Source organism: Mustela nivalis (genome assembly GCF_964662115.1).
Source record: "Mustela nivalis genome assembly, chromosome: 13".
Classification (NCBI taxonomy): domain Eukaryota; kingdom Metazoa; phylum Chordata; class Mammalia; order Carnivora; family Mustelidae; genus Mustela; species Mustela nivalis.
The window spans coordinates 92,155,497-92,183,353 of NC_139032.1; the positions used below are offsets into that span (position 1 = coordinate 92,155,497).

At 63.4% G+C, this 27,857-nt stretch overlaps 1 protein-coding gene and 1 long non-coding RNA gene across 3 annotated transcripts; one reads left to right on the top strand and one right to left on the bottom strand.

The window, feature by feature from the left end:
- The first annotated feature begins 644 nt into the window (after window positions 1-644).
- FAM163B (family with sequence similarity 163 member B) lies at window positions 645-27,834 on the top strand. 2 transcript variants are annotated; one of them, XM_082696270.1, is made up of 3 exons: window positions 645-954; window positions 25,490-25,605; window positions 26,153-27,834. In XM_082696270.1, the coding sequence occupies exons 2-3, from the start codon at window positions 25,513-25,515 to the stop codon at window positions 26,549-26,551; spliced, it is 492 nt and encodes a 163-aa protein (XP_082552396.1). In that variant the 5' UTR covers window positions 645-954; window positions 25,490-25,512; the 3' UTR covers window positions 26,552-27,834. The 2 variants fall into 2 exon arrangements, with proteins under 2 accessions (XP_082552396.1, XP_082552397.1); XM_082696271.1 differs by lacking the exon at window positions 645-954 and adding an exon at window positions 20,907-21,146.
- LOC309845927 lies at window positions 13,524-15,000 on the bottom strand. The gene is made up of 3 exons (XR_014301607.1): window positions 14,858-15,000; window positions 14,398-14,501; window positions 13,524-13,700 (listed from the first exon to the last, which is right to left on the bottom strand). It is a non-coding gene; the product is annotated as an uncharacterized lncRNA (long non-coding RNA).
- Window positions 27,835-27,857: the final 23 nt, after the last annotated feature.

The window sequence follows — 27,857 nt, forward strand, 5'->3', positions numbered from 1 at the left end:
TTCAGGTGGGGGGACCTCGTGTCAGGAAGGAATCGGCCCTATCTGTTCCCCGTCAAGGTGCAGCCGTTGCTCCCAACTCCGTGCTTTGTGGTCCCAAGGAAGACGTCCAGACGCCCCACCAGCCCAGAGGGGGCAAGCACTGCCCTTTCTCTCCCTGGCCAGGTGGTTGGTTGTTCGCCAGGAACTGGAAACAAACCGCGATAAAGACCAGCGTTTGCTGCGCACTCACTGTGTGTCAGGCCCCTGGACGCCCCTGCCCCGCGTTCTCAGACCACCCCGACAGGTGACTCATTTCAGGACCAGAGACTCCCCCTCCCCTGGGAAGAACTTGCCCCAAGGTCGCACTGTGGGGTTAGCAGCAGCAGCTTCAGCCTGACTCCCAATCCCAGCGCTGTGGAAACGGGGAGCGCCGGAAAGCAGGCGAAGAGCAACGGGAGCCCCCGCAGGACGCGTGGCGGGGACCGGGGCGCCCCCCAGGCCGGCGGGAGGTCTCAGGGCCTCGGCCCGCCTCGGCCCCAGGCAGATGAGCCGTCAGCACCAGGGACAGCTCCCAAACCGCTCCCCGCCGCCCCCGACGGCGGCGCGCGCGGGACCGGCGGCGCGCTCCCCGCCGGCTCGGGCGCGCGCCCTCCCGCCAGCGCGCGCCCCGCGCCGGGGACTGGGAGGGAGCCGCGCGTGCCGCTCGCAGGGAGCCAGCCTGCGCGTCCCGAGCCGCCGCGGCCGCAGCCGGAGCTGGCAGGGGGCTCCCGCCCCGGCACGCAGTCGTCTCCCGCGGGCCTCCGGGCCTCCCCAGCGCCAGGCTCGCCCGCCCTGCCCCAGCAGGCGCCGCAGCCCGTGGCCTGGGCAGGAGCGGCCGCCGGTAGCTGCGCCCTGCCCGGGACGGACGCCGGACCGCCCCGTCACGTGCGCCCAAGTCCTCGGCCGGCCGGGGCAGCGCCGTTCCCATGGTTCAAGGTAAGAGCCGAGCGGTCGCGGGGCGCGGGGGCCCAGGACGCCAAGGACGCAGGAAGGGAAGCCCCGACTGGTGCCCACCTGGGCTGGAACACCCCCTGCAGCAGCCTGGAGCCAGGCCCCTGCCCCCCGCAGCAGCCCTGCCACACCACCTGTCCCATCTCCATCTGCCCTGGAAGTGCGCCCCCCGGGGAGGTGTCTGTGGACCGTGAACGGGGACCCAGGTGGGCAGCGAGGGCCCAAGGGAGGCGGGGGACCCACTGTGCCAAGGGACGCCTGGGCTCTGTCTTGGCCTGGCCATGAAGGAAATCGGGGAGAGAAAGTTTCCAAGAGGAGCCTGGCCCCATTCTCTCTGCTGCCGGGAACTAAGACCTTCCATTTGCTGAGGCTTTGCCTTCTACCAGACACCTGCCGGGCACCCGACCTGGGAGTAATCATTCATGCAATTCACCCAACACCCGTGAGAAAGGGGCATTGGCCCTATTTGACAGATGGGAAAACTGAGGCTCAGGGAAATCTGGTCCCTTGTCCAAGGTCACACAGCCAGTAAATGGTACAGCTGACCTGAAACCCCCATCGTCTGTCACCGCCACTGGCCTCACACGCACCTTTGCCTGTTTGAAATCTCAGCTGAATGTGGGAGAGGAGTCTCAGACTGGCGTCTGCGTTTTCCTAGCCAGGAATAAAAAGACCTTCCAAACCCCAAAGACCTGAGAGAGATTGCCTGTCCACCCTGCCGGCTCTGCCACCTCGTCGCACCCGTGTCCAGTGCTCCCAAAGCCAAGGGCCACGTGGCCACTAATGGTCCTGCCAGGGTACATCTCAGGCCAGCGCCCATGACTCAGTGACAAGAATCTCAAAGGTCAAGTTCACTGACCCTTCTCGAGGATAAGGGAGTGTTCCAGAGGCCTCAGCCCCTGCCTGCCCTGTTTTCACATTCCTCAGGACGCCGGACCTCCGGAGAGCCCACGGGGACAGTCTGCCAGCCTCCCCCCAGCATTCCTCTCTGCTCACGCCAGGACAGGCTCTCGGTCGGGGCGCGGGGGGGGGCATTTCCAGACACCATGAGAACGTCCAAACCCAGCAATTTCCCACTTGCTAGGAGAGCCTCCATCCCCCTTCTGCCAGCGGCACTGAGGAGAGAGCCTCGGTGACCAGAGCTCTTCTTCCCAAAGCAGGTGGTGCCTGCCCTCCCTGGGCCCAGGGGAGGGGTTGACTCTGGCCTTTTGTGCACTTACCACAAGCTTCCTCGGGAGCTCGGGAGCTGGGAACTTGTGACAGATGCGTCTTGCTCCCCAGGCTGGGGCTCAGGCAATGTGGGATTTGTTCATCTTTCCATCTGACTGGATGTGGGGCGCCTGCATGACAGGGTGAAAAAAACAGGGTGATCCTTGTGCCCTGGGTCCCCCCGACTTCTGGTCTCCCTGCCACTCGAGTTCCCAGTGGGCTCACTGGTCGGGACTCACTCAGAAGGCCTGGAGTTGGCCTCCTGCATGGTTTGGGAAGGACCTGCAGGCTCTCTCAGCTTCCGCGCCCAGGGGTGCCGGGGATGGGTGCGCGGGGAGCTCTGGGGAGCATCGGCTGGTCTTTCTAGCGCTCACTGCCACGCTCTGCCGAGAGCCTGACCTGCAGAAGTGTCGCAGCTTCTCCAGCCTGGCCTCTCCAGGGCAGCAAGGGGGGCGCCTACCACAGAGCGCCTCGCAGCCTCCAAGGCTTCAAGTTCCCTTATGCGGCACAATCGTCAAACGTGAGTAAGGACGCTCGGGGGAAAGGGTGGGCACAGCCGGAGGAGCCAAGACCGAGCTGCCCAGTTCCATCCACCTTTCCAGATGACCTTGGACAAGTCACTCTCCCTCACAGTGTCAGCTGTGAAATGACGGAGTGGCTTGTGTTATGTCCCTGATGAGCCGTTACCACTCTGTTCTTCAGAGCCCTGGACCGAGCAGTGAGGCTGGGAGGAGCTGTAGGATCGAGGGAGCTCAGAGGGTCTTGAACTCTCGGGGCCGACCTGAGTCCGAGGCCCCCACTCCAGCGGTCCCCCCAGCCTTGCCTTTGGGCGCCGGCTCTACATCGCTGAGCGCTGGTGCTGGTGCTGGGGGAGCCATATGGCCTGGCCATGGAGGCTACACAGCAGGACCCGCCTCCCACAGGGAGGCCTCCAGGCCTGCTCTACAGAGTGAGGCAGTGAGATCCCGTGAGGCGTAATGGCGGAGCTCAGGACGGGTGAGGGAGCAGGCGGGGCTGCGGGAGAGAACTAGTACCTGTCTGTCGATTGTGTCTGCCTCCAGGCAAGAGGCAAGGCCCAGTGGCCACAGGGCCCCTGTCCTGTCCTCCCCGGAGCTCCCAGCCCTGCCACTGTCTCCCCAGTAAGCAAGTCTGTGTCTGTCCGTCAGTAAGAGGCACTTTGTTGGGGGAGGGGTGGACAGTGGATCTGGGGCTAACTTGGGCAGATCGCTCAGCCTCCTCGTGTGCAGAACTGAGGGTCCCCTGGCTTCCCCCACAGCCCACGGCGGCCACTGAGAAACTGGGCCTGCCCGAGGTGTTGGATGCCCCGAGCCTTCCCACAGTCTGCTCCGCGGAGGCCAGGACGACCGGGGCTTCTCAGCTTGGCTCTGCTCTCCTCCTGGCACTGGTTTTCCTTGCGGTGTCCCGATCCCTTTGGATTTGCTCCAGAGGGGATTTGACAAGCCCGGCCCCTCCCGTGTTTGCCAGCCCCTCTCCCTGCACCGGCTCGCGGCCGCGGGCGCGCTGGTCTCTCGTTTCAGAGCTCTTTGTTCCTTTGGGAATGAGGTCCCCCCCAGAACAGGCTCAAGCTGGGGATTCCTCCCCCAGGCTCGGCCCAGCCCGCCTGGCCGGGGGCTGTCTGAGGAGGAATTCTAGGGGCCACCTTGTCCCCGGGTGAGACTAGGCTGCGGCAAGAGCCCTGAACTCGCACTGGGGTTCATCTCTGAGTCTGGCGTTGCTGTTTCCTGGGCCGCGCTCTGAAATGGGACTGTGGCCCCTACTTCCCAGGGGGCCTTGCAGGATGAAAGAAATCATCCTGGTGAGAGGCCTGGGGCCTCTGGAGCCGGGGAGTGAGGAGGAGGTTAGAGCAGGCAAGGCTTGGAAGCCCTGCTCTGGGGGTGGCTCTCTTCAGAGGGTCCCCAGAAACCGCAGGCATCGCGAGCCTGCGAGGGACACGGCCAGGTCCGGCCTCGAGAGAACGTTCGTGGGCTGCGGTGTGAGGGCTTGCTTTGGGAGGGCGAGGCTGGAGGCGGGAAGGCTCTGGAGGGGACCCCTGCCTCCAGTCGGGAGCGAAGCGACGTCGGTCCAGACCGGGAGCGTGAGAAGTGGGAAGCCACAACCATCTAACCCAGGCAGAGGCGCTTGGATGAGCACTGGGTGGTGGGAGGGGCTGGGGACTGAGCCAATAGTGTCCCTAGAGCACCGTTCTGCGCGGGGTGGGGTCCCGGACCCCCGAGGGGGCTCTTGTGTTCCAGCAGCAGCGTCAGAAGTGCCCGGCACAGCCTGGCTCGGTGGTACGGCCTGTCCTCTGCACGTGGCCTGCCTGCCTCGGGGGGCTTTCCGGGGCGGGGGCCCAGGTCGTGCCCAGCCGGTCACTAGACCCCTGTGCTCAGCTTTCCCAGGTGGCAGAGGTGGGAGGAGCCTGGGCCGGTCGGGAGGCCCCCGTGGAGGCTGGCCAGGCTCCCACGGCTGCAGCCTCGTCTGCCACCTTCCCTGGCCACGAGAACAGGTTGGTAGAGTGGTGGAGTGGGTGAGAGCAGTGGCCACTGGGGCTGGCCAGAGCTATGTTTCTCCCCAAGCTGTGTGTCCCTGGGGAAGTGACTTAGCCTCTCTGGGCCTTGGGTTCTGCAGTGATGGTATTAACATCTACCACCTAGCGTTCGCCAGATAAGGACTCCGCGGGCCGACTGGGGAGGGTGGTCCGGGCATGCTGCATGCCCACAGAAACCTCTCTTCCAGGCCTGGTCCACCCCCAGGGGAGCCCCGCCCAGCGCTTGTTTCCTGGCGGGGCCGTGGAGCAGCCTCGGGGTCGCCCTGGCTCGCCGTCTACCACCGGGCTCTGGCTTCTTCCCGACCAGATCCACAGTTTCTGCAAAGCAACAGCAATGGCAGAGGTGGCCCTTCAGGGCGCCCCCAGGCTGGTGCTGGCCAGTGGGGCCCTCTGCTGGCCCGGATCCGCGGAGAACAGCCCCCCCCCCCCAGCTTATTCCCCTCACCCCTGTTGTTGATCGTCCTCCGGAGCACTTAGTGGCGCGTCCCATCGGAGCCGGCACTCGGAGCCGTGCTACCCCGGTGTGGCTGCCATCCGCAGCGGCGTCGGCGTCCCCGGGAGCTGGCTGGGCACAGACTCTCAGACCCCCTCCGGACCTTCTGCCCTAGCAGGCTCCCCGGGCGATTTCTGTGCTCAGTGAAGTTTGAGACACACTGTTCTGGAAAACACGCTGCTCACCGAAACAGAAAACCAACGCCACCTGCAGAAAGCTGCCGCAGGTGACGGTCTCCTCCAAGCCACCACGTCTCCAGCTGATCTGGAGCACGTTTTAATACACTAAAGGGATTTCTAGATAAAATCCATTTATGCCAGCTCAAAAAGAAAAAAACCAAACCCTGCATTCCTTGCTTTTTCACGAAGGAAACGCTGCCCGCGTCCCCGCGGTGACCACGCCCCCGACCCCGCGCTGGGCAGGTTAGTCGACTGCGTGCCAGCCCCCCCTCCCCGCGTCTTCCGGGGGCTCCTCTGCGTGTGTCCCTCCCTTGCGGTTTTAGCGGCCGATCCAGACCCACCTTCTCGGGGTTCGCCGGGCCCCACGTCCGCGGGCCGGCCTGTGGTTCGCCGGGTTTTCGCGTGTGCTGGGTGGCATTATTCACTTGATCCCGGGTGTGAGCCCAACAGGAGAGGAACTGGCGGCGGAAGGGGCCTGAGGGGGTGTGCGCTTGTGAACAGAACGGGACAGCAGGGCTCCGGAAGTTCTTGATGGATTGTAACATGGGTGTGCGGCAGCAGGCACCCCAGATTCCGAGGAAGATACCCCATGGGCCAGACGGAGCAGTCAGGGAGGGCTTCCTGGAGGTGGAACTTGAGCTAAACCGGCAGGGAGGAGGAGGGAGTGCTGGGGAGGTGGGGCATTTCTGCCATCACTGGGATGTGGGACGCCGGTCTGTTGACCTGGGCTGGTAATCAGTGCCTCACAGAAGACGCTCCAGCAATCCGCCCCTACGAGGGTGGGGGTCCAGCTGGCCACTTCCCCGTGGTCTCCTTGGCTCTGAGCCTCAAATCTGTTATGACTGAGGTCGCCTTTCCTCATTATCTGGCCTCTCGGCTCGAAAAGGCTCCGCACGCTCCCGGTGCTGCCGACGAGGGAGGGACCCAAGGCACAGCGGGCGACCCCTCCTTATGGTCTCAGCTCCGAAGCGCCAGCCTGGCTTCGGCTTTGTGCTTGGCGCCCGTGCGTCCCCCTAGCGTTGGCTGGGGTTATTTTGCCGGACTGTTGGGAGCGGGAACGGGGGCTGCTGGGAGCTCCGGAGTGTGTGTCCCAGGGCATGGGTGGAGGCCGGGGAGCATCTTTACTGCGTCCCTGACACTTGCGTTGGGGGTGGGGCTCACCTCGCCGTGTCGGAACGTCACACTTACTCCCTGTTGTCCCGATTCTTCCATTTGTTGTTGGCAAATGGACGTCCTCTTTACCTTCCGGAGCCTTCCTAAAGCAACGATGCTCGTGTTTCAGATTTCAAGGCAAGTGCCTCGTCCAGACGCCCTCTCGGCAGGACACTCCCCACCCACCCCACCCCACCCCCACTGCTCCCAGAGCCCAGCAGACCCCACTGGCTCAGGAAGGACCACATGTAGGGCCGCGACCTGTGTGTCTGTTGCAATCAGAGTCTCCCCCTGGACACTTTGTGAAACCAGCAATGGCTTTGTGAGGGCTCATTCTGGGATATGACGAACCAATTTTGGTTCGAAGGAAGACAGCGAAAAAGTCTCGTGTTTTGCAGAAAAACAGCAACTTCTTCGTAACATTGTCAATTTGCGAGCTTCTGGTATTTACCTGTGTTTGGAGTTTGTTTGGTTAAAACATTCATTATACAGAAGGCTCCTGGCTCAGTGCGAACCCATTTACAAAATTAAAAATACAGTCAACTTTAATTTTACCTTCGTGAAACTTCCCACACGAGCGTTTCCTCTAATTACCAAACAGATTTCTATTTCAAAAAAGAAATTTTGGGTTTACGGTGCAGCGTCTTACATAATCACTTCCGTGGTAGGTTTTATTGTCACTGGCTGTCTTGTTTTTCCCTGCGTCCCCCCCCCCTTCTCTCCAGAATTCTCCCCACCACTGGCCGTGAGACCTGGGGGCAGGGCAAGAGGGAGGGGTGGGAGCAGGTGGGGGGGCCAGCCGAACCCACAGGTTGTTCGGACGGGCACAGGGGGTTAGGACCCCCCAGCTCAGCCCAGCTCCCAGCGCAGGCTCCCCCCAGCTGGTGAGCCGAGAGGCATTGCTGAGCCGCTCTGCGTCCTGCTTTCCTGGTCCGTAGAGACGGGACGTTTGTGCCCGTCCCGCAGGGGTGGAGGTGAGGGTTCCTCGTCACCCCGTAGGAGAGTGATGGAAGGAACCCAGTGCTAGATGCTGGGGTCTCTGGGCACGGGGGGCAGCAGAGCCCGTTGCATGGCTCCCCGGGTGGATCTGAGGTTCCCCGCTGTCGTGCGCAGCAGGGAGTCAGTACCCTGTTTCCGTCCAGTCCCAGCCGGGGGCAGAGCCCAGACCCCAGCTGCGGCCCAGAGGGACCTGCCTGCCTCGGCCCTGCTAGCCCCCAACCTGTCGGCTCACTGCTCGCTCTGGAACACGCCCAGAACCTTCCTCCCTTGAGGTTCTCCTGCTTCCTGCCCTCTCGGCCTGGACCACCTCTCCTGGCTAGTGTGGGTCCCGGCAGCCCTGGCACGCTTCAGGGTCTAGTCCCTGACCCCTCGTCACCTTCCCTGAGGTCAGCCCATGGCACGCACCTTTGGACCCGCTGTTCCGCTGGCTCTGTGGGGCTTCCTGACTGGTCTCCCCCTGCACCCGGGACGGGGAGCCTCCAGTGGGGGGGGCACCTATTGATGCTGTCCGCCTGTGAGCCGAGCCCCTGGCACAGAGATAGGAGTACTCGGTAGATAATTGTTGGACGGCTGGAAGTTTTGTGCTGTTCTGAGCCCCCTCCTCGCCTGCCAGGGGCTAGAGCGGCTTCTGCCTGGCCTCCCCCTGGACCGAGACCCCCCCCACCTTTATAGCCCCAGACGACATCTCTTTTCCCATCAGGAGCGCCCTCCAAACACGCAGAGCCTCCTCAGCGAGGAAGGGACTCAGAATGTTCCAGAAATGGACGTAAGCCCCCGTGGCGGGAACACGGCCGGCTGACCCACGGGGCGTCAGCAGGTCTGCTCCGGGCAGCGCCTGGCATTTTCCAGCAGCAGGAGTGTCCTGGTGGGGGCCATCCTGGGGCTGGCGGGTCTCCCTCGGTCAGGCCTCAGCTCCCGGCCAGGCCTCTGGGGTTAATGCTGCCATTTTTCACTGACAACAACTACTGGTTTAACAAAAAAGAAAAGAAAAACAAAAAAAAAACCCATCACTTAATCTGTGCGACGCACTCTTTCAACAACACGCCTACACTCCCTGAGAAATGGCTGAGCCCAGTTTTCTTACGGAGGGAAGTTGATATGAAACAGATTGCTGCAGGCAGGGTCTTTGCTGGAGTCCGGGCCACCCAAGACTGCTGCGGTGGCAGAGCGGCCCCCAGAAGTTTCCAGCGGAGCCGCTGACTCACTGGTAGCGATAGAGCCCGGTGAAGGGGACACAGGCGGGTCTGTGCTCCGGGCCCAGGGCCCACCTGCGTCAGATGAACGGAGGGGGTGGGTGCTGGGCGGAGGGTTGACCGCCGCCCCCGGAGGCTGCCAGGATGGCAGGTTCGGCAGGTTTGTGCACAGGTGGGCCCCCTGGGGGCCCTCGTGGCTTGTACTTGAGAGAACTTGACGTGACCGGCCGGGAGGGGAGAAGAGCCTGGAATGTGGCCCGGAGCCAGAGGCGGCGCTGCCCCCTCCCCTCCCTGAGGGTGTGTCCAGCCCCTCCGCTTGGCCGTCTTGGATGAACTGCGGTTTCCAGGGGGAGATCTCTGTCGGGGTTCATTGCACAGGTGCTTAGATCAGGTCACGTCCAAAGTCCCAGTCTAAGGGGGAAAGCGGGGGACCCTTAGACTGCAAGTGCCATCATTCAGGTGTTCCGACCCGCCCGGCCGCACGGCTCTCGGTGTCTGGGACTCGCCCTGCCGCCTCCTCGGCTTGGCCTCCCAGGCTCCAGCAGGCCTTTGGCTCCCCACCCGGCTCAAGACCCTGCCTTGAGCCTCAGGACCGGGGCGGGGGTGGGGGTCCTGCCTTGAATGAGCTGCGCTGACCTCAGACAAAGGCAGGGATCCAGGGGTCTCCCTGGTAGGCTCCGGGTCCCGTGGATGGCATCCGAACTCCCAGGGGGGTGCCCAAGGGGCAGTGGAGCCCACAGCACATCCCCCAGCTGCTGCACTGTCCCGCCAGTCCCTCTGGGACCGCCAGGTCACTCAGCCCACCTTTGCCTGAGCTCCTCTGTTGTTCACACACATGTGCCTATGCACACGTGCCGTGTACACACATACACACACGTGTATTTATCCAAGCACAGCGAGAACTGCAATTCAACATGTGCAAGCGACAGCACAAACATCGGTCAGTCCGAGCGGCCGTTCCGTGCTGCATACGTATATTCCGGAGCACACGCTTTGCTAAGACAGTCGCCAGCTCTCGTGTTCTTATGCAAGCGACAGCACAAACATCGGTCAGTCCGAGCGGCCGTTCCGTGCTGCATACGTATATTCCGGAGCACACGCTTTGCTAAGACAGTCGCCAGCTCTCGTGTTCTTATGCAAGCGACAGCACAAACATCGGTCAGTCCGAGCGGCCGTTCCGTGCTGCATACGTATATTCCGGAGCACACGCTTTGCTAAGACAGTCGCCAGCTCTCGTGTTCTTAAGGTTAACGATCTATACGCACATGTGCACGCGTGCACACAGCCCTGGGACAAGGAGGTGGTCGTGCCCCCCACCATCGGCTCTGGGCCGGCCTGGCTACGGCGGGAATGTCAGGGCAGCTAACAGGCACAGGGTCGCCTCGGTGGTGACACAGGAGGGGGCTCTGGGAGTTGGACAAGTGCGGCCACAGCCCAGCCGTTCACCCCGCCGACCCCCTTCCCTGGGGGATCCCCCTGTGAATAAGGATGAGGACTTTTGTCTTCCTAACTCACAGGGCTGTGTTCGGAGTTGATGCTGCACCTGAAAATTCGTCTTGAACAGCAGGCAGCTGTCCAGACTCAGGGGGCAGGGATCACGGGGTGCGCGGGAGAGCGCGGGAGAGCGCGGACCCTCCAGCTTGCTTGCTCTCTCCTGCCAGCGGCCAGGTCCGGGCGCCCGGCCTGTTGGGTTAAGCAGAGCTGACCTCCTTCCCTCGGTGCACGCAGCTTACGACGGCGCCCGTGGAAACCACGGGAACCTTGTGAACCGCCAGAGGACGTGTGTGTGTGTGTGTGTCTGGTTTATTGTTTTCAAAGACCTTATGCGGATGTCCTTTTGGCTCTTACACTCCTGTGGGGATAGGGGAGGTGACTACATGGCACAGGTCGTCCTACAGAACGTGCCTCGCGCCTCCTGTGCCCACGCTGTGGGGCCGGGACGTTGGGGTCCCCTGCAGCGGGAGCCCTCAGAGGGCTGCTGCTTCCTCACCTGGGCTTACCTGAAACAAGCCTGATTCCACGCCGTCCCCCATGAGCAGAGTCTTTCCCGCACGACTCCCCGGCCCGCGCTCAGGCTAGACCGCGAGAGACCCAGACGCAATGAGAAATTAAGAATCTTCCAGCAATAGACTCAGAGGGCGTGCCCTGGCCAGGAGCCGGGCTGTGACCCTGCCCCGGGGACTTGGGAGCCAGGAGGAGGAGAGGTCCTCATGCTGCTCTTTATTTCGCCGTAATTTCGAAAAGATCTTTGCTGTATCGAAGATTCCGGGTCGGTGCGTTTTCCCTGCTTCACCGCTGCCGCCTGCGGTCTCCTGGCCCCACCGCCCTCGCCAGGACGTCCGCGCGCTGCCCCCCGCTGTCCCGCAGCCCTGCTCCCTCGCCCAGGGTCTGTCCCTGCGCCGTGTCCCTTGGGCGGTTTCTCCCCGCGTCCCCAAGCCCGCCTCCTCCGTGGCATCTAATCTGACATTAATCCCATCCCGTGTGTTTGTCGTTGGGCGACGAGGCTTTTTATAATCTCTGAAAACTTTTTTGGTTCTGTCCAGTGTCACCTGGGTTTCTACCTGATGCACCCAGTTCCTCCTCCCGAGTTCGGACCACGGCAGTGACCGCCGCCAGAGCTATTTTAACGTCCTGCCTCCTAAGCCCGTCGCCTGTGCCATTGCCGGGTTGGTCCCGAAGGACTGACGTTCCTCCTTATTTTGGATTGTTCTGTGGGCTTCCTCGCATGCCAGGTCACTTTCCACTGGATGCCGCACGTGGCCAGTTTCACCCTGTGCCTGTCTGCCAGCCCCGTTCTGGGCTGCGGCTGTTATTTGGAAATGGTTTGATTCTTCCCGCTCTGGCTTTTTTTTTTTTTTTTTTTTCTCAGCATCCCTCAGTCCGGCCCCTCTGTGTTACGAACTTCTCCTCTAAGAGCTGGGAGCAGGAACTATTCCTGGACCCGTGTGGCCGTGAGCAGTGTTCTCTAGAATCCTTTCCGAGGGCTCTGTCTCTGACCTCAGGGAGACTTGGTGCATCTCCCAAGGTGAGGATGGACAATCTAGAAAGCACTTCAGGAAGGAAAAGACACCGAACTGCAGCAGGCAGAAGGGCTCCGTGAAGGCTCTTCGGGGGCAGACAGACCCCGCCGACCACCCACCCTGGCACCATGCGACTTCTGATGCACCAGCTCCCGGAGCCCGCCTTGCTTTTTCTGTCTCTGGGCCTTTGCACTTCCTGTTTCAAATGCAGGGACCCAGAGCAGAAACCAGGACGCAACAGGAGCTTAATAAATATTTGCTGTTGAATTGTTGATAAGCTATAAAGGCCAAGGACTTAGTATAGACAGTGATGCTAGTAGATCCCAGAAGAGAGAGCCATCCCCAGGATCTGGAGGGCAGGAAAGGCTTGCTCAAGGAGCGTGCCAACTGATAGCCAGAGATTTTAATAAGCAGAACTGGAAGGGAGTTCAGGGCCCATGGAATACCGCCAGAGTCCCAGAGGCAAGACCATGTAGCGTGTGGTTGGGAGGCCCAGGGAACGATCCTCTGGCCAGGCGGGTTTCCTAGGCAGGGCAGGGACAGCAAATGCCACGGGAGGAAGGAACCCAGGGACAAGCTCGGAGGGCCGGGAACACCCAGATGTTTGGGGCCTGGACCAGGAGAGTCATGCGCAGGCCTGGGTTCTGGGGGGGCTACTTGGCTGGAGCGTGGGGGTGCCCGCGGAGGAAAACCACAGCTCTGAGTGCACAGACACGAGACACAGCAGGAAGATCACCCAGCGCCGTCTGCGTGTGGGGCCTTGTCTCGTCCTGTTAGTAGACTCTTCAAAGTGCCCCGGGCTCTCCCGGCCCTGAGCTGGGTGCTGAGGCGCCTGGGCCCCAGAGCCCGCAGCCTGAGGACAGAGAAGCCACGGGCTTCCGAACAGAGAGAAAAGGACAGCAGGTCGGTGCGGGCTCCATCGAAGCCGCCGTCCCCTGCGGACCCCGGCAGCATTTAAAGCTCCGGGTCGCGTGTGCACATCTGTCCTGACAGTCTTGCTCCCCGGGCCCGGTCACTGCCGCGCTTGGCACAGCCGACGTCAGCGGATGCAGAACGGGGCTGAGGGAGAGCGAGGATGTGGGGCCGGAGACCCGCGCGAACGTCCGGTTTTAAGACGAGAGACCCTGCCACGAAGGAGGAGAGTCCGGATTCACACCCAGGTCTCTCCGGCTCCCAGGCGCACCGGGAGTAGGGGAGAGGCCCGCCCCCACTGGCATGAGTGCAGGCTGCCTGGAGGAGGAGGCATCCGAGCCGGGCCTCGGGTGGCAGTGGCAGGGCTCCCTAACAGAACAGACGGCGTCAGCCACGGGGGCTCAGATGAGATGCGGAGGGCGGCCTGGGCAAGGGGACGCCGGAGGGCATGATGGAGGCGGCAGGTGTCTCGGGAGCCACGGGGCAGGACTTGAGGGAGGTCGGTCAAGCGGAGCCGGGGGTCTCACCCGGGCCGCAGAGCAGGGCTTCGCCGTGATGGGGGTGTCCAGCCCCACAGAATGGAGACAGCTACCCGGAGCTCCTGGACCAGGGAGGGCCACGCGGGGGAGCCTGCATCAGGGCCCAGCCCCTCCTGGGCTCCCGGGGAGGGGGCACTCCCAGTGCTGCCTGGGCCCCTGGGGGCGGCGCTCCCAGCACGGCAGGTGGCTCAGGGCATTCACAGGTGTCCACCCTCCTGACCCAGCAGACCTGGTCCTGGGCCACCCCCGGGGATGCTCCCATATTTGGGCTCAGTTGGGGCTGGGCGGTGGGCTGCCCGGGTGGTCCTGATGTACAGCATGGGGTCAGTCTGTGGCTGCCCTGGGGGCCTCATTAAAGCCCGGGCTCCTGATCCGTAGGTCTGGCCGGGGCCGGTTTCTGGGCTCACCAGCTTCCTGGGTGACACTGGGCGTCTGAGGGAAGGAGTTATAGGCCCGGAGGCAGGTTCAGGAGCTGATGGTCCGCAGGCTGCCAGGTTGGAGGGCAGAAGCTGGGGTCAGAGAAGTCGGTTTTCTGTTCTATGAGAGCTGGGCTCTCTGTGACAGGGAGCTGGCTCCCCACCCCACACCCTGCCTCCTCCTGGAAGCCCTCCTGATTGCTGATGCTCTGCCCTGAACTGCTTGCAGATACCCACCGCCCCTGCAGGGGACAGGGGCCAAGGGCTGCAGGACCCCTGCGGCTGCCAGTGATGGACCAGGTGCTTGTCCGACCCTTGAGATGCCCAAGGCAGCCAGCCTTTCTGAAAAAGCCCCCCACGACCAGACCCGGCCCCCAGTTCTGCCTCCCACCAGCCGTGCGCAGGTGCCCTTGGGCAGGGGACACCGTGTCCATGACCCCCGTTCTCTCATCTGTGAACCCCAAGGATGAGGAGGAGGCCTGAATGGGGTGAGGCGCGTCTTCCCCTACCCAGTGCCGCAAACGCAGGTGTCAGCGTTCTCAGCTCTCCAGGAGCCGCGGGCTTTCCCCCGGGGCTCACAGCCAGAGCAGGGGCAGAAACTAATGGTGTCAGGGTCTCCGCAGTCTCCAGGCTCCTTTTGTCCCTACACAGGAGCCCCTCCATAGCTGGTTTGGGCTTCTCCCCCGAAATTCACCCACGGCCCCAATGCCCCTCCCCCCTTGCCCCGGCGTTCAGCTCCCAGGAGCGTGGTCTTGGCTGGTGACTCACTCCACAGGCACATATGCAGATCCTGCTGCTCGCCAGGGCCCGCGCGTCAAGGGGAGGCCAGTGGCGTATCCCTCACCGAGCTCGATGCAGAAGACGGGCCAGGCCTATGGAAGAGGGAGCAAAAGCTTCCTGCAGAAGGCAGGACCCGAGCGCGGTCCCAAAGGACCAGAAGTTCTTAGCCACCTGGGAGGCAGTGAGCAGTGGTCCCCGGGGGCGTCCCAAACCTAGAGACCATAGGGTAGGGACAGACCTGGGACCAGCATATGTATCCATGGCGCGGTCCCCATCCTGAGGCCAAGGTGGGGGTCGGGACTGGCCCAGCCGAGTGTGGGCTTTATTCAGAGGAACTGGGGACATCCGGTCCAGACTTGCTCTCCGGGGCGGGCGGGGGTCATCATGGAGGACAGTTGCCCCACCTGTGCTCCGCAGCCCCGGACACACCTGGGGCTCTGAGCCGTACCTTCCAGGGGAACCCAGTGGTGCTGAGCCCCCCAGTGACGGTGGGTGCGACCCAGGTGAAGATCTCCGATTTGCTGGGGCCCCCGAGGGGCTGGCGCTTGGCGGGGAGCTGGGCTGAAGGGGGGTGCATGTCGCAGCGGCCCAAGGCCGAGCATCCCGTGCTAAACGAGGAATGGACGGGGTGGGGGCCAGAGCCGAGAGTGTCCGGTGCTGGGAGCTGTGGGCGATGCTGTCCCGCCCCACCGCACCCTCCCTCACCGAGCAGGGAGACCCCGAAGCCCCGGCAGGGCCAAGGCCCTTGCACTAGTCCTCGGAGGGCCAGCCAGGACCCCCCCGCGACTGGGCCCTGCGCTTCTTGGAGCCCTTGCCACGGGGGACCCAGGCTGAGCCTCTGCCTTGAGGCAGGAGAGGGGGCAAGAGAAGCTCAGAGCTGGGGCCTCTCTCGGGGTCCCGGCAGGTCTGCACGGTGACCGAAAGGTCCAGGGTCCTCTCTTGCCCCAAACCCACAGGTGCTGCTCCAGCAGACAGGAGTCCTCAACGGTCGGGGTCGGCCTCGGACACGTACTAGATGACGCCGGGGTCAGGGATACAATGACCGCTTCCTTCGGTGTGGTTGACCGGCCCCCCGGGTGCCTTAGCGATCCCCAGTCTCTGGGGTGTTCCCACATGTCACTGTCCTTCCCCTGGGACAGCAGCCCGGGCGTGGAGCCAGTGGGCCTCCGGCAGAAAGGCCCATACACCGGGGACCCACTGTTGGGCCCTGCCCGGATGTCTGCTTCCTTGCTCTGGGCAGCTGTGCCGCCCAGGGGTACGGCCGGCGGCCTGCAGGGGTCCCGGGGGACAGGTGCAGCCCAGCGGAGCATCCCCGAGCCCCGCTTGCTCCGTTCTGCCAGGCTGAGGCCACGAGGGTTTTCCCAAATGTCATTAGGGTCTCATCAGACCACAGGAGCCGGGCCGCGGGGATGGGCAAAGGCCTGGAATCAGATCCTGCCCGTGCTTCATCCTCGGGTCTAGACCCTGGCGCACCGTGATCTCTGTGTCTCCGCGTCCCTGTCTTCGCATGGGGACGCGCATGGGGCCTGGGCGGTGAGTGCCTGTGAGGGTTAAGGGACACTTTGAGGCAGTGCCTTCCGCTCAGCGCTGGGACGCGGCGTGTGCTTAATAAATGGAAGTCCCGGCCAGGGCCCGTCCCTGCGCCTCCCACGCTCTGACCTGGCCCAGGAGCCGCGCTCTGTGCTCGGACGAGGAGCTGAAAGCAGAAAGCGACGTTTAAGTCAACCAGCAGAAGGGGTTTTGCAAACCCAGGTTCTACCCACTGTTACTGTTAAAGGAGAGAAAAAGGCAGCCCAGCAACAGCGGAGCAGAGGCTCACCCTTCCCACCTGCCCGGGAGACACAGGGGTTGGGGGCAGGCAGGTGCGGGAGGCGGGGGCCGCCGTGGCGAGACCCCACCCCTGCCTTCCCAAGTTCAGAGCCTGGTCAGTGGGGGCTTGCCCCCGGACCCAACCCCATTCCAATCCCACTTATCTCGGAGCCCTCGCTGTATCCTCGCGCTGTGCTGACCCCTGGTGACAGGGCGAGGGACACGTGGCCAACCGGGGTCTTGCCTTTATGGTGCTCGGAGTCCAGTGGGGCAAGGAGGGAGCGCAGCCTGTCCTGACCCTCCCACTTTGGGCAAGCTGGAGGGACGGCCAGGAGGAGGGAGCGACAAGACACCAGCTTTGGGACAGCACGGCCAGGTTTACCCCCTGCTCCCCCACTCCGAACCACGTGACCCCTGTGCACGGCTCTGGCTCTGTGTCCTGGTCTGTAAAATGGGGTGAGGGTGAACCTGCCCGGACTGCGAGGGACTGAGATGTTGGCGCAGAGGGTCGCGTCCCGCCATGCTTCTTTCTCATGTGGGTACCTGGGAGCCGCCCGGAGTGTGTGAGGGAAGCGGTGGCCTGTCCAGACAGGTTGAGGAAGCCCAGCAGGGCAGCATGGGCGGAGGGGACCCCTGGGCAGCCTCTCTGCTGACGGGCCAATGTCTTTGCTGCGCTGGAGTTGCTTGGGCCTGAACCGTGAGCATCGATTGGCACAGACGCACGTACGTCTTCCAGACCACGGGAGGTCAGGCAGGAGAGGTCTGGGGGTGGCTGGGACCCCAGGGCCGGACATGGCGGAGCTCAGCATCAGACAGTGGGTGCCTTGCTTCCTCCCCCCCACCACCCCCAAGTACTCTGGGGCCCAAGGAGGCAGTTCAGGGCCGCTGACCTGTGCCCAACCCTGGTTCTGTGCCAGATGTCCAGGGTGACTCTGGGTAAGCCTCCTCTGCACAGAGAGGGGACAGCAACATATGCCCCTGAGCCTGATCCCCATAGGACCCCCCATGCACCCCGAGTGTCCCCCCCTCTGGCCCGGCAGGACACTGTGCTAAGGTGGGGGCTCTGGGACCGACAGGAACGGGACAGCTCGGACTTGTTAATCTTGATCAGGCTCTGGAGGCTGTGAGTGCAATAGCCTAGCTCATGAAAGGGCCCCAGGCTGGCCTTCCACTGGCAGGTTTGCATGCCCCAAAGGTGCCCCAAAGGACCAGGAGGATCTGGGTGGCTTTGGCAGGGCTCCGTGACAGAGGCCAGGAGGGCCTTCCCAAAGGTTCCTGAGGAAGGAGATGGCGGCTGCCTGGGGACCGTGTCAGAGGAGGCAGGAAGGCCCCCAGGCTGGGGGTGCCCTCTTTCCCAGGCAGTGGGGAAGCTGAGCGCCTGGCCGGTGCCAGTGCGGCCCCCGGAGCAACTCCCTCCAGATTCCTGGCCGCGGCTCAGGCCCCGAGCCACCCAGGGCCTGGGGTGGCCACTCGGTGCCCTCCCTGCAGCACACGGCCTCGCGTCCGCAGCCTCAGCAGCATCCGGGGCCGCCGGACGGGACACAGGGACCAGACGTCGCTGCTCAGGGGGAGGCTTCGTTTCTCCGGCAGCGGTCTGCCCCCGGACTGAGTGCGTGGGGTCACTCTGCAAAGACATGCATGTGCTCCCCGCTTCCCACGTGGCCTGGGGAGCGCGGTGGGGCAGCCGTGCGGGGGGGGGGGGGGGCGTCGAGGGGAAGAAGGAGCTGGATGGGTCTCCCGCCTCGTCCCACTGCCCAGGGCTCCTGGCTCTGCCTGGGTCTGTCCTGGAAGTTCCCCTCGTTCCCCGAGAGCTCCCAGCCCCCCTCACCCCCTCACCACCACCCCCCTGCCCGCTCACCACCCCCCTGCGCTCACTCGAAGTTCCTCTGAGCATTGAGCACCTGCTGTGCGCTCTGGGCTGGGTGGTGGGGACAGACCAGGAACCCCAGGCAAGGTCCTGCTCCCCAGTGCTGACCCTGGTGGGGGGCTCTCCAGCAGGGACAACTTCTGGAAGCCTGTGGACCCCAGATACGGCCAGTGCCTTGTGCCCCTCATGGCAGTCCTTCAAGGTGCCCACGGCGTGTGGCAGGCCAGCCCAGGGCACCCGCTCCCCAGCCGCAACCCCCACCCCGTGCCCACCCCCCCCCACATGGATATTCTCTGGGCCCAGCACCAGGTGGGCTGTGGTCTGGGGAGCTTGGAGAGGAGATCTCCAGGGGCCGCTGGGAAGCACCCCTCCAGGCCTCCAGGCCTCCAGGCCCCGCCGCCAGCCCGACCCGGCCCAGCCAAGCCAGGCTCTGGAGAGTATCTCTGAGACCAGCCGCAGAGCCGCTGAGAACTGCCCTGTCTATTCATTACCAAACACAGGAATCCGGGAGCCCGCGGAGCGTGAAATTAGGAACAAATGTGGAGGAGGTCTAGACAGGAACTCGGCGGCCGCTCTCGCTCAGGACCACGGGGCCCCTGGGCTTCCAGGTAGCAGGAGCTTTTGTAACCAGACAGACGTGTTTGTGCAGGAAAAGGCGGGCCGGCGCTCCATAAGCCCTTGACGAGACAGTGGGACAGGGCGAGGCCTGCAGGGAGGCAGGACCCTCTGCTGGGCTCCCCCGGCCTCGGTTTCCCCATCTGGAAGCGAGTGGCGACCTCATCCCTTGGCTGGAAGGGCTGCTGGTCCCACAAGCCGATGCCAAGGGCCCCCTACAGACTCAGGGAGGCCCGGGCATCCACGTGTGTCCCGGGCGCCCCCACGTTCTGGTACCTGGTGGGTTTGGAAGTCGCTGGTGGAGAAGAGCCAGAGGCCCGGCTGGGGCTCCAGGGTGCCGGGCTCGGCTTCTCTTTGGCTCCTAAAGGAGCACCGGGCATCTAAGGTGAATGCAGTGGACAGAAGCTTTCATGACCCTGCACGGGTTGGGGCTTGGGGGGGTGGGGGAGTTGGCAGGGGGACGGGGCGAGAGGAACAGGAAAACAGGAGTCTGAAGCTTGGTGCAGGACGTGTGGTCCAGATGGCAGCCGCCCGGGGGTCTTCTGCCAGAGGAAGGTGGTTGTGGGGAGGGGGTTCCGTGGGGGGAGGCAGGTGGAGGCTGGCGTCTGGCTGGGCCACCAGGTGTTTCCTGCAAACCAGCCCCGACACCAGCCCATCGGGTCTTCCTGCTCCGGAGACAACCTGCTCCTAAAGCCGCTGGCTCCCCTGCCCAGCCCCCTCCCCAGACGCCAGGGGTGGGGGCGGGGGCACACAGGCGGGCCCCATCTCACAGCCGGTCCCTGTAAAAACCGAGGGTGGGGACAGGGAAGCAAAGCTGTTTATAAAGCTTTAAAACCATTTATGGTCCCAAGGGGCAGATGAACAATTCAGCGCGATCCCAGCCAAACCGTCTCGGCCGGCAGGGTGGTGAAGACTTGAGGGGAGGAAGTCCACCAGGCCGGCCCTGGGTCTGCCAGCACCTCTCTGCTCCACCCCCCCCACAGCCATCCCTTCCTCCGGCAGCCCAGCCAGCCCCTCCTTCCAGGGAGCCCCCTGGGGTGACCCCAGGGCAGGCCACCTGTCAGCAGCCCTGACCCCCAGAGCTCTCCATTGGTCTCCTGGGCCCTCAGCATTGCCATGCTCAGGACAGAGGTGCCCAGGGGCCACTGGGGCAGCCTGATCCCCTCCAGGCTCCCGGGGAAGCATCACCCGATGAGCCCGCAGCTCTCTGCTCTGCCCGCCCTGGGGGAGGCCGTCTTGCTGTACGGCCCAGATCCATGGCTGACGCTTTGACCTTTGCAGTCCTCAGCGTCTGCCCTGCGTGTCCATCACCCCAGCCCCCGGCAGGCTGGGCTGGTTAGACACAAATTTAGATGTTTCACTTCCAGAGCTGCAGAAATTGGCCTCTAAACCCGGGCATACCCGCATTACAGGATAAGGAAACTGAGGCCCAGAGAGAGGCCTCTGACCCAGGGTGACCAGCAAGTACATGGCAGGACTTTCCTCACTTGCCCCCACCCCCGTGTTGGGCAGGATGAGGGCCTCTCGGGCTCGTCCCCATGGTGTCGGAGAAGCACGCGTCTGACAGCCCTTCTTCCACTGACGCACGTGTGAGGTCATGATGAGCCACACCCGCTCCCCGTCGCTGGCCTCGGCCTCCCTGTCCCCAGCCTCTACCACTAAGTAGAGGAGTGGGACATCCCAGCCCTGGCATTCCCAGGATTGAGAAATTCAAGAAGACTTCCTGGAGGAGGTGGCAGCGTGCTCTGGGTCTTGGAAGGGCGTCCTGGGGATGGACACCACCAGGACAGAGGGTGGCAGAAGGGTGGGCCCGAGGGAGGCCATGTCCCTCAGAGGGGGTGTTTGGAGTTAGCTGTGGACGGATGACAGGCGCGGGCTGAGGCAGACCCGCCAGCCGTGTGCGCGTCTGCTGGCCGGGCCTGGCCCCGGGCCTGGCGCCCGCCGCGGGTGTTGCTGCCCTCGGCATGCGTGTATCTGCAGAGCGAGACGGAGACGCTCCAGCTGGACGTGGCCCTGGTGTTGGAGCCGTGGCTGCTGACAGCCCTGGGCGCCCGGCCTGGGTCGGCACCCTTCCCGTCACGCCAGCAGGCTGCTTGCCGCTGGAGGGACCCCGAGAGCCAGGCCGAGCAAGGGGCCTCCGGGATCTCAGACACTGGAGAGGGGCCCTGTGGCCACCACGGCCACTCCCCCATCGTCCTCCTGGACCTGACAGAGCAGTTAGAGCTGGGGAGGGACACGTGTGTTACCGGTAGCGATCCGGGCGCAGGACGCCGGCCCTGGTGGGACCTTTGACGTCACCGCCGGGCCAGGCGAGAACGGAGGCACAACTAGCGGGGGGGAGCCAGGCTGGCTTTAGGGCGTCTGCGGGGTGCCGGGGCCTGGGGACGCTGGACTGCCCAGCAGAGCTTCGATCCCTGCGCGGCGTCTCTTGACTCTTGCGAGCTGAGTAAGTGCCCTCAGTGACCAAGCAGGAGCGAAATCATCTTCTGGGACATAAAGAACAGAAACTTAGGCAAGGTGACACGGTCACACAGAGAGTCACTGTGCGCACGCGGGGAGGGAGTTGCACTTGCGCCGGTCGGGGCCGCGGCCGGGCCGTCTCTGGGCTCTGCGCGCTTCCGCCCCCCCCAGCCAGGGCCAGCTCCTCGGGCGGCCTGCGTGCGTGGCTGAGGGCGCCTGTCTCTCCGCCTTGGGTTGGATGACCGGCAGGGACAGGCCAGGGCTGGGTCCCGGGCCCGTTTCTTGGGGGAGAGAGAAGGACTGGCTCAGCCTGGGACACGCGTCCACGGCGACCCCGGCGAGTCACGGCCAGAGGGCGGGCAGGCGGGATACAAACACACGGCCGAGGACCAGGCTTGGAGAGGAGAGCGGGGCTGGGTAGCGCCCGGAAACCCGCGGGCTGCAGGGCTTCGCACGGTGGGGTGCAATGGGGGCCCGGCTCAGCCCCAAAACGTGATGCTGCGGCCGGTCTGACCTCCGCCCGGGCCCCGGAACGACTAGCGCTGGCCCCCGGCAGCCCTGGTTTGCTCGTCTTCAAACGTGTGGGTGTGGGAACCACCACACCCGCGGGGTCTCCCGGGGGTCCCACCTGGCAAGTGCTGGGCAGGACGGTGCAGAGGCCAGGGCCCTTTGGGAGGCCCCGGATTCGGGGTGGTGGGCCGGAATGGTGCGCCCCAGCCCACCTGGGCGGGGTGCTGGGGCTTGGCTGGGCCGCGGGAAATGGCGCCGCTCATCTCCGAACCTCACCTCACGTCTGCAAAGTCAGGGTGCCAGGGCCCGCTCGGCCCTCCTACGGCGCCACAGACACTAGGGAGGGCCGCCTGGGGTCCATTCCCCTGCCGCTTCCTGGTCCCTTCGGGGCAAGGATGAGGAGGCCTGTGGTGCCCTGAGAGCCCCAGAGGAGGGCAGGGTGCAGGGGAGTCGGGCCAGCGGCTGTCGGCTCTGCTTTGCCTCACCTCAGGGAAAAGCATGAAATGCATCTGGACAGCAGGCCTGGCCCCCACACAGCCTCCCCCCGCCAGCCGCCTCGCCTGCACACCCAGCTCCCTGGATCCGGCCCCAGGTCGGCCTGCACCCTTGGCAGGGCCAGCAGGCCAGCTGGCCTCCGCCGGCTGGGGGGCCAAGGCGGGTGGGAGCTGCCCGGCAGGGTGCCCAGGAATGCGGGGGTCCCTGGGGCTCCTGCTTTGTCTGCTGTGGCCTGCACTCTGTCTTCCTGGCTTGGGCCCTGTCCGCACCTCTGTCTGAGTTTGTCTGTGAGGCTGGGTCTCGTTGTGTCATCACTTTGCGTCTGTCCAGATCTGCCTTACTGTCTGTCTGTCTGTCCAGAGTCTGGGTTCCCAGCCCAGCACACTCTCCATGTCAGTGCAGGGCTGTGCTCCCCGCCATCTGTGGACGGGGTGCTGGGCCCCTCCCCAGCTAACCGGAGAGTCTGCAGGGAAACCCCTGCCCTTTCCCCCTTGCTGGACCCCTCCCTCCACTGTTGCCCGGGCCCTCCCTTCCCATGCACCAACTGCTCAGATCTTGAGTCTCCGAATGAAAATCCCATGTCAAATCTCACACATTCCTGGAAGGGGGAAAAATGGGCCCAGATTCCAGCAAGTCTTTGGCAAGGTTTATCCAAAAACTTTAGAAACGCACACGCCACAAAGCTCTTCGTTGCACGTTCCTGTGACCGTAAAAAGGAGGAAATCATGGGAACGGTGCCCCCACGCCACAGAGCACGACGGAGCCCAGAAAAGCAGCCAGGCTCCGCGGGGGTCCCTGGGGGTGCTCCGTGTGACCAGGGCGCATGTGGTCCATGCAGGGATGGGCGGCCTGGGGAGGCGGCGAAGGGGCGGGAAGTATCTGCCGAATGCCCTTCTGGCTTAAGAGAAGGAAAGAGGTATATTCGCTTGTATTTTTAGAAAGAAGCCATGGGTGGTAAACCTAGAACTAAGTAAAATTGTTCCTTCTGGGACAGATCAAGGGGCAGCCAGGAAGGGTGACCTCTCCGAATGCACCTGGTTTTATGCTTTTGACTTTGGACCCAAATGTTCTCTACCATTACAAGGCAGAGACTATATTGATTAAGGGGAAAAAACCTAAGAACTCACTGGAATAAGTGAGTCTGAGTATCGAGTTGGAAAAGCCATCCTAGGAATTATTTCAAGTGACTTTGAGATAGTCTTTTTACCATCCACCCCTCGGGGGTAAGAACAAAAAAGGGAACACAGTAAGTATCATGTTGCATTCAGTAGACGTGTTAGTAAAAATACTGGTGATGTTATTTCAAAATTATTGTATATAGCAGGGCAAAATAAATAAGGAATAAAGTCAACATAGACTTATGTTTTATTTTCCTCTTCCTAAAACATATATATGTATACATGTATGTGTGTGTGTGTATCCATTCCTTCCCTGGCTCTGGTATCTGAAAAAGCCTAGAACCAATAAAAACCCAGGGGCAGCTAACACCCCGAGTGCTCAGACTATGTTCTCTACAAACCCCTTCCCACTAAGAGACCCCAGCTGTGGCAGAGGAACCGTAGGTCCCAAAGTTAAGATGAGCTGGAACCTACAAGCCTAAAAGTCAACTATTATCAAGGATTGGGGGGGTCCCATCCAAATGACATAGGAGTGAACATGGAGGGGCCTCCAAACCCACAATCCCACTGGGATCCTTTGAACACCCAAAAAGTACATTCAATATATAAAAATCCACGAGATCACAGTGATATTAGGAAACCACCACACAGCTCTCGGGGACCCAACATGTTGTGAAAACTGATACAGAACTGGACTTCCGGGCCTTTCCCTGCAGACTGTGTTTTAGGATAACCACGTAGGTCTTAGGGAGGAGAGTTCCTTAGAGAGGGACCAGAGTTGAGAAAAGCAGAAGGAATCATAGTGTTCAAAAGGTCACTCTTTGCGGTCCCTGATGAAATAGTGGGTCTCGGGGACAACCCCACAGGCTGTTAATTCAACCAGGTGGAGGGGCCGATGTGAAACTTTGCGGTGGAGGAGCTGGGCCCACAGCAGCTGAACCCACTGGTTATTCTTGACACGGCGACGAGAGGGACGGAGTCTCAGTCCCTGGAGATGATGTGACCGGAAGCCAGTGTAGGGACAAAACAGCAATAGAGGGCCACGGCCACTGGAGGAGACCCAGCCAGCTCCAGGTCAGAGAAATGGCCCAGTTTCTTCGATAAACAACCTGGCGGGGAGTGGACGAGGAGAGGGAGGGAACGGACGTGTTCTAGAGTCGAAAAAGCCAAATGGGACTGGAGCCTGATTCGAACGCACTGTAGAAAGGCACTTTGGAGCTGATGGAGGGTTTTTTTGTTTTTTTAAGTCTTTATCTGCCCGACTTTGCACTAAACTGATGCGCTCTGGGATTTCCTGTACTACCCTTAACTTCGCCCCCACCGCACGCCATACCCCTGCAGAGGAGCGACGGCAAATTAGAGCAGGGTGTGTAGGAGCTAGCGACCGCCGGCTCGCGGGAGAGCCCTGCTCGCCACCCCGGAACGTTGCCAGCCGTCGTCAAACCTTTGTAACTCGGACCAGGCCCTGGTGAGAATCGGCATCCGTGACTGCTCCCCGCAGGGAGCTTTCGCTCTAGACCGGGTTCACCGGCGCCCGGCTGGACGGTCGGAACGGCTAACCGGAGCGCGGCCAAGGACGCTCGTCCGTCCTGTTTGGGTGTCTGCGACTTGTGCCGTGACGGAGAGTTTACAAAGGGCCTTGTCCTTTGGCCTAGAAAGCCCACTTCTAAGCATTTAGCCACAACAGCGCTTACTGAAACACATCTACTTGGAATATCTTTTCTCGGACCACCGCAATACGCGTTTTACCCCAACACAAAATTTTTATAAGAAACCAGATCGGTTATGTCACAGGATGGGCTATGCCTAGAAATCATGTCGCGGGAGAAGATGTAATGATATGGAAAAATAAGGAAGAGACTGTTAGGTTACAAAACCATATGTTCAGCTTGACTGTGTTTGGGTGAATTTAAAAATGCGTGTGCTCGGGAGAGCCGTGCTGGAAGGGCGCCATCCCCTGAGAGCGCGCTGCGCCGAGTGCCGGAGGGCGCCCGCGCCAGCCTCGGCCCGTCCAGGTGTGGAGGCCAGGCCCGGAGAGGGAGGCAGAGCCGGCCTGGGTCTCCTCCTGCCTCTCCCTCCCGCGCGGATGCCCTGGGGTTTCGACGTCCCCCGTTCAGCCCATCTCCCTGACTCCCCAAGGGGGGAGGGCTGCTTCGGCCGCGAGTTGGCGAGGGTGCTCCAGGGGCGCCGGTGGCCTGTGTTGCAGGCTGTTGATGGAGAAGGGGGCGGATGACAGCCGGGACCGTGGTCATCACTGGGGGCATCTTGGCGACTGTGATTCTGCTCTGCATCATCGCCGTTCTGTGCTACTGTCGGCTCCAGGTACTGCCCCCGGGCGCTGAGGGGGGTGTGAGGAGGGAGCCCCCCACCCTACCCACGAGGGCTGGGGCCCAGGAAGAGGGGAAGGGTCAGGTCCTGCAGAAGGGGCAAAGCAGACGGCCCTGGCCTGGGACCCAGATTGGGGGCTCAGGATGGGGGCCACCGGGGGCACCTCACCTAGGAGAGGCCAGGAGGCTTAGGGAGGGTGAGGCACTTAGCCAGGGGCACGCAGCTGCCGAACAGGGGAGCGCGGGTGAGCCCCCGGGCCCTCCACATCTCCCCAAGAGGAGGGGAAGCCCTGAGTGCAGAGCAAGGCAGCCCAACCCAGCACCCACCGTGAGGCTGCCAGCCCTCCGTGCCTCAGTTTCCCCATCGGCAAAATGGCGATGACCCTTGCCCTGCCTCCTGCGGGGATGAAACCAGCCAGGTCCTTCCTACAGTTCGGAGGGGGTGGGGGTGGGGGGGTCTGGCCGGAGCGTGCTCCCCGCAGCGTGGCCGCCCCGCGTGGGGGGTGGGCGGGGGCCGGAGCTCACCTGCCCTCCGCCCGCAGTATTACTGCTGCAAGAAGGAGGAGTCGGAGGAGGACGAGGAGGAGCCTGACTTCGCCGTGTCGCACCTGCCCCCGCTGCCCGGCAGCCGCAGCCTCGTGCTGACCAACGGGCCGGCGCTCTACCCGGCCGCCTCCACCTCCTTCAGCCAGAAGACCCCGCAGGCCCGCGCCCTCTGCCGCAGCTGCTCCCACTACGAGCCGCCCACCTTCTTCCTGCAGGAGCCCGAGGACGAGGGTGTGCGCAACGGCGGGGAGCGCGTGGCCTACCAGAGCGTCGGCCAGGAGGACGCGGAGCTGTCCCCCGGGGGCTTTGGGGGGCTGCAGGCGCTCAACCCCAACCGCCTGTCGGCCATGCGGGAGGCCTTCTCCCGCAGCCGCAGCGTCAGCACCGACGTCTGAGCCGCGCCGCCCGCCCCACGGCTCCCCAGACCATGGTGGGGTGTCCGGGGCACACCGGCCTGGCCCCAGGCCGGGACCAGGGCTCAGGCCAGCCCTCCGCACCTCTCTGTCACCACGGGGGGCCACCGGGGAGCTTGGTGGCTCACGGCAGGGGTGAGGCGCAGTGAACGCCCGGGTGGCCACCAGAGGCAGGGGCTGCGAGCCCGGGGCAGGCGGGCACAGGTGAGCCGAGGCTCCCGGGTGAGCAGGTCGCAGGACAGGGCAGGGCTCCAGGGCAGAGACATCAGGCTCCCGACAGTGAAGCTGCCCTGCCCTGGAATGGGGCCATCCCTGCCTGGGAAGCTGACCCCGTCCCCCGATCCCTGGGCCTTCCCACCTGTTCAGCAAGGAGGCGGCAGCCGCAATGCCACTGGCCCGGAAGCAGGTACAGACCAAGTATCCTGTCCTGGGAGGGGGCCGCCGCCTCCGCCTCCCTCCCCCGCACGCACGCACCCCTGGCTCCCAGTGCCGGGCTGCTGAGACTCTCTTTGGGCCGGGCCCTCTGCCCTCAAAGAGCTGGAGGGGCCGCTCCCAGCCCCAGCTGGCTTTCTGGTGAAAGAGAGAGGCCCAGAGGGAGGAAGAAGCCACGAGCCGACCACCTCCCTCAGGAGCGTGCACCCTTCGAAGCTCCGGGGCGCTGGGCAGACAGAGCAAGGATCAGGACCTGAAAGCCCTCCGATCTCTCCGTGAGGCCTGGGACAGGCCCTCCCACCCACTGGGTTTCAGCTTCCAGGGGCCCTTCAAGCTCTGGTCCCCAGGGGAGACACCCCAAGCTCTCCCACACAGCCCCTGTGTCTCAGCGGGGGGTCTGGGAGGAAGGCCCGTGATCCTGCCCTCGGTCCATGGAGGACCTCTGAGCCCACTCACCGCCAGCCTCCCAGCAGGGCCGGGGTCCCCCTGGGAGCCCACCCTCCAGCTCCCTCCCTCCGGCTGGGGAAGCAATGCCCAACGGCCACCCCAGGAAAATGGTCCACACCTAGGGGCCCCAGGCATGGGGAACGCAGCTCCCCCACCCAGCCAGAGGCAGCCTTTCCTGCTCTGCAGCAGGGCCCCAGAGCCCCCTGCCCTCTTGGGGCCTACCACGGAGCCCCCAGGGTCAGGTCACCCCTGTCTGCTGGGAGACAGGCCAAGCTCCCCAGTTAAGCCCCTTCCTAAAAAGCAAACTGATCTTTGAGGGTCCCTGAGCCGTGGGCAGCCTGAGCACCTGCTTCTTGCCGGAGGCTCCAAAGGGTGGAGTGGTTGGGCGTGAGGAACGGTTCTTAGCTTC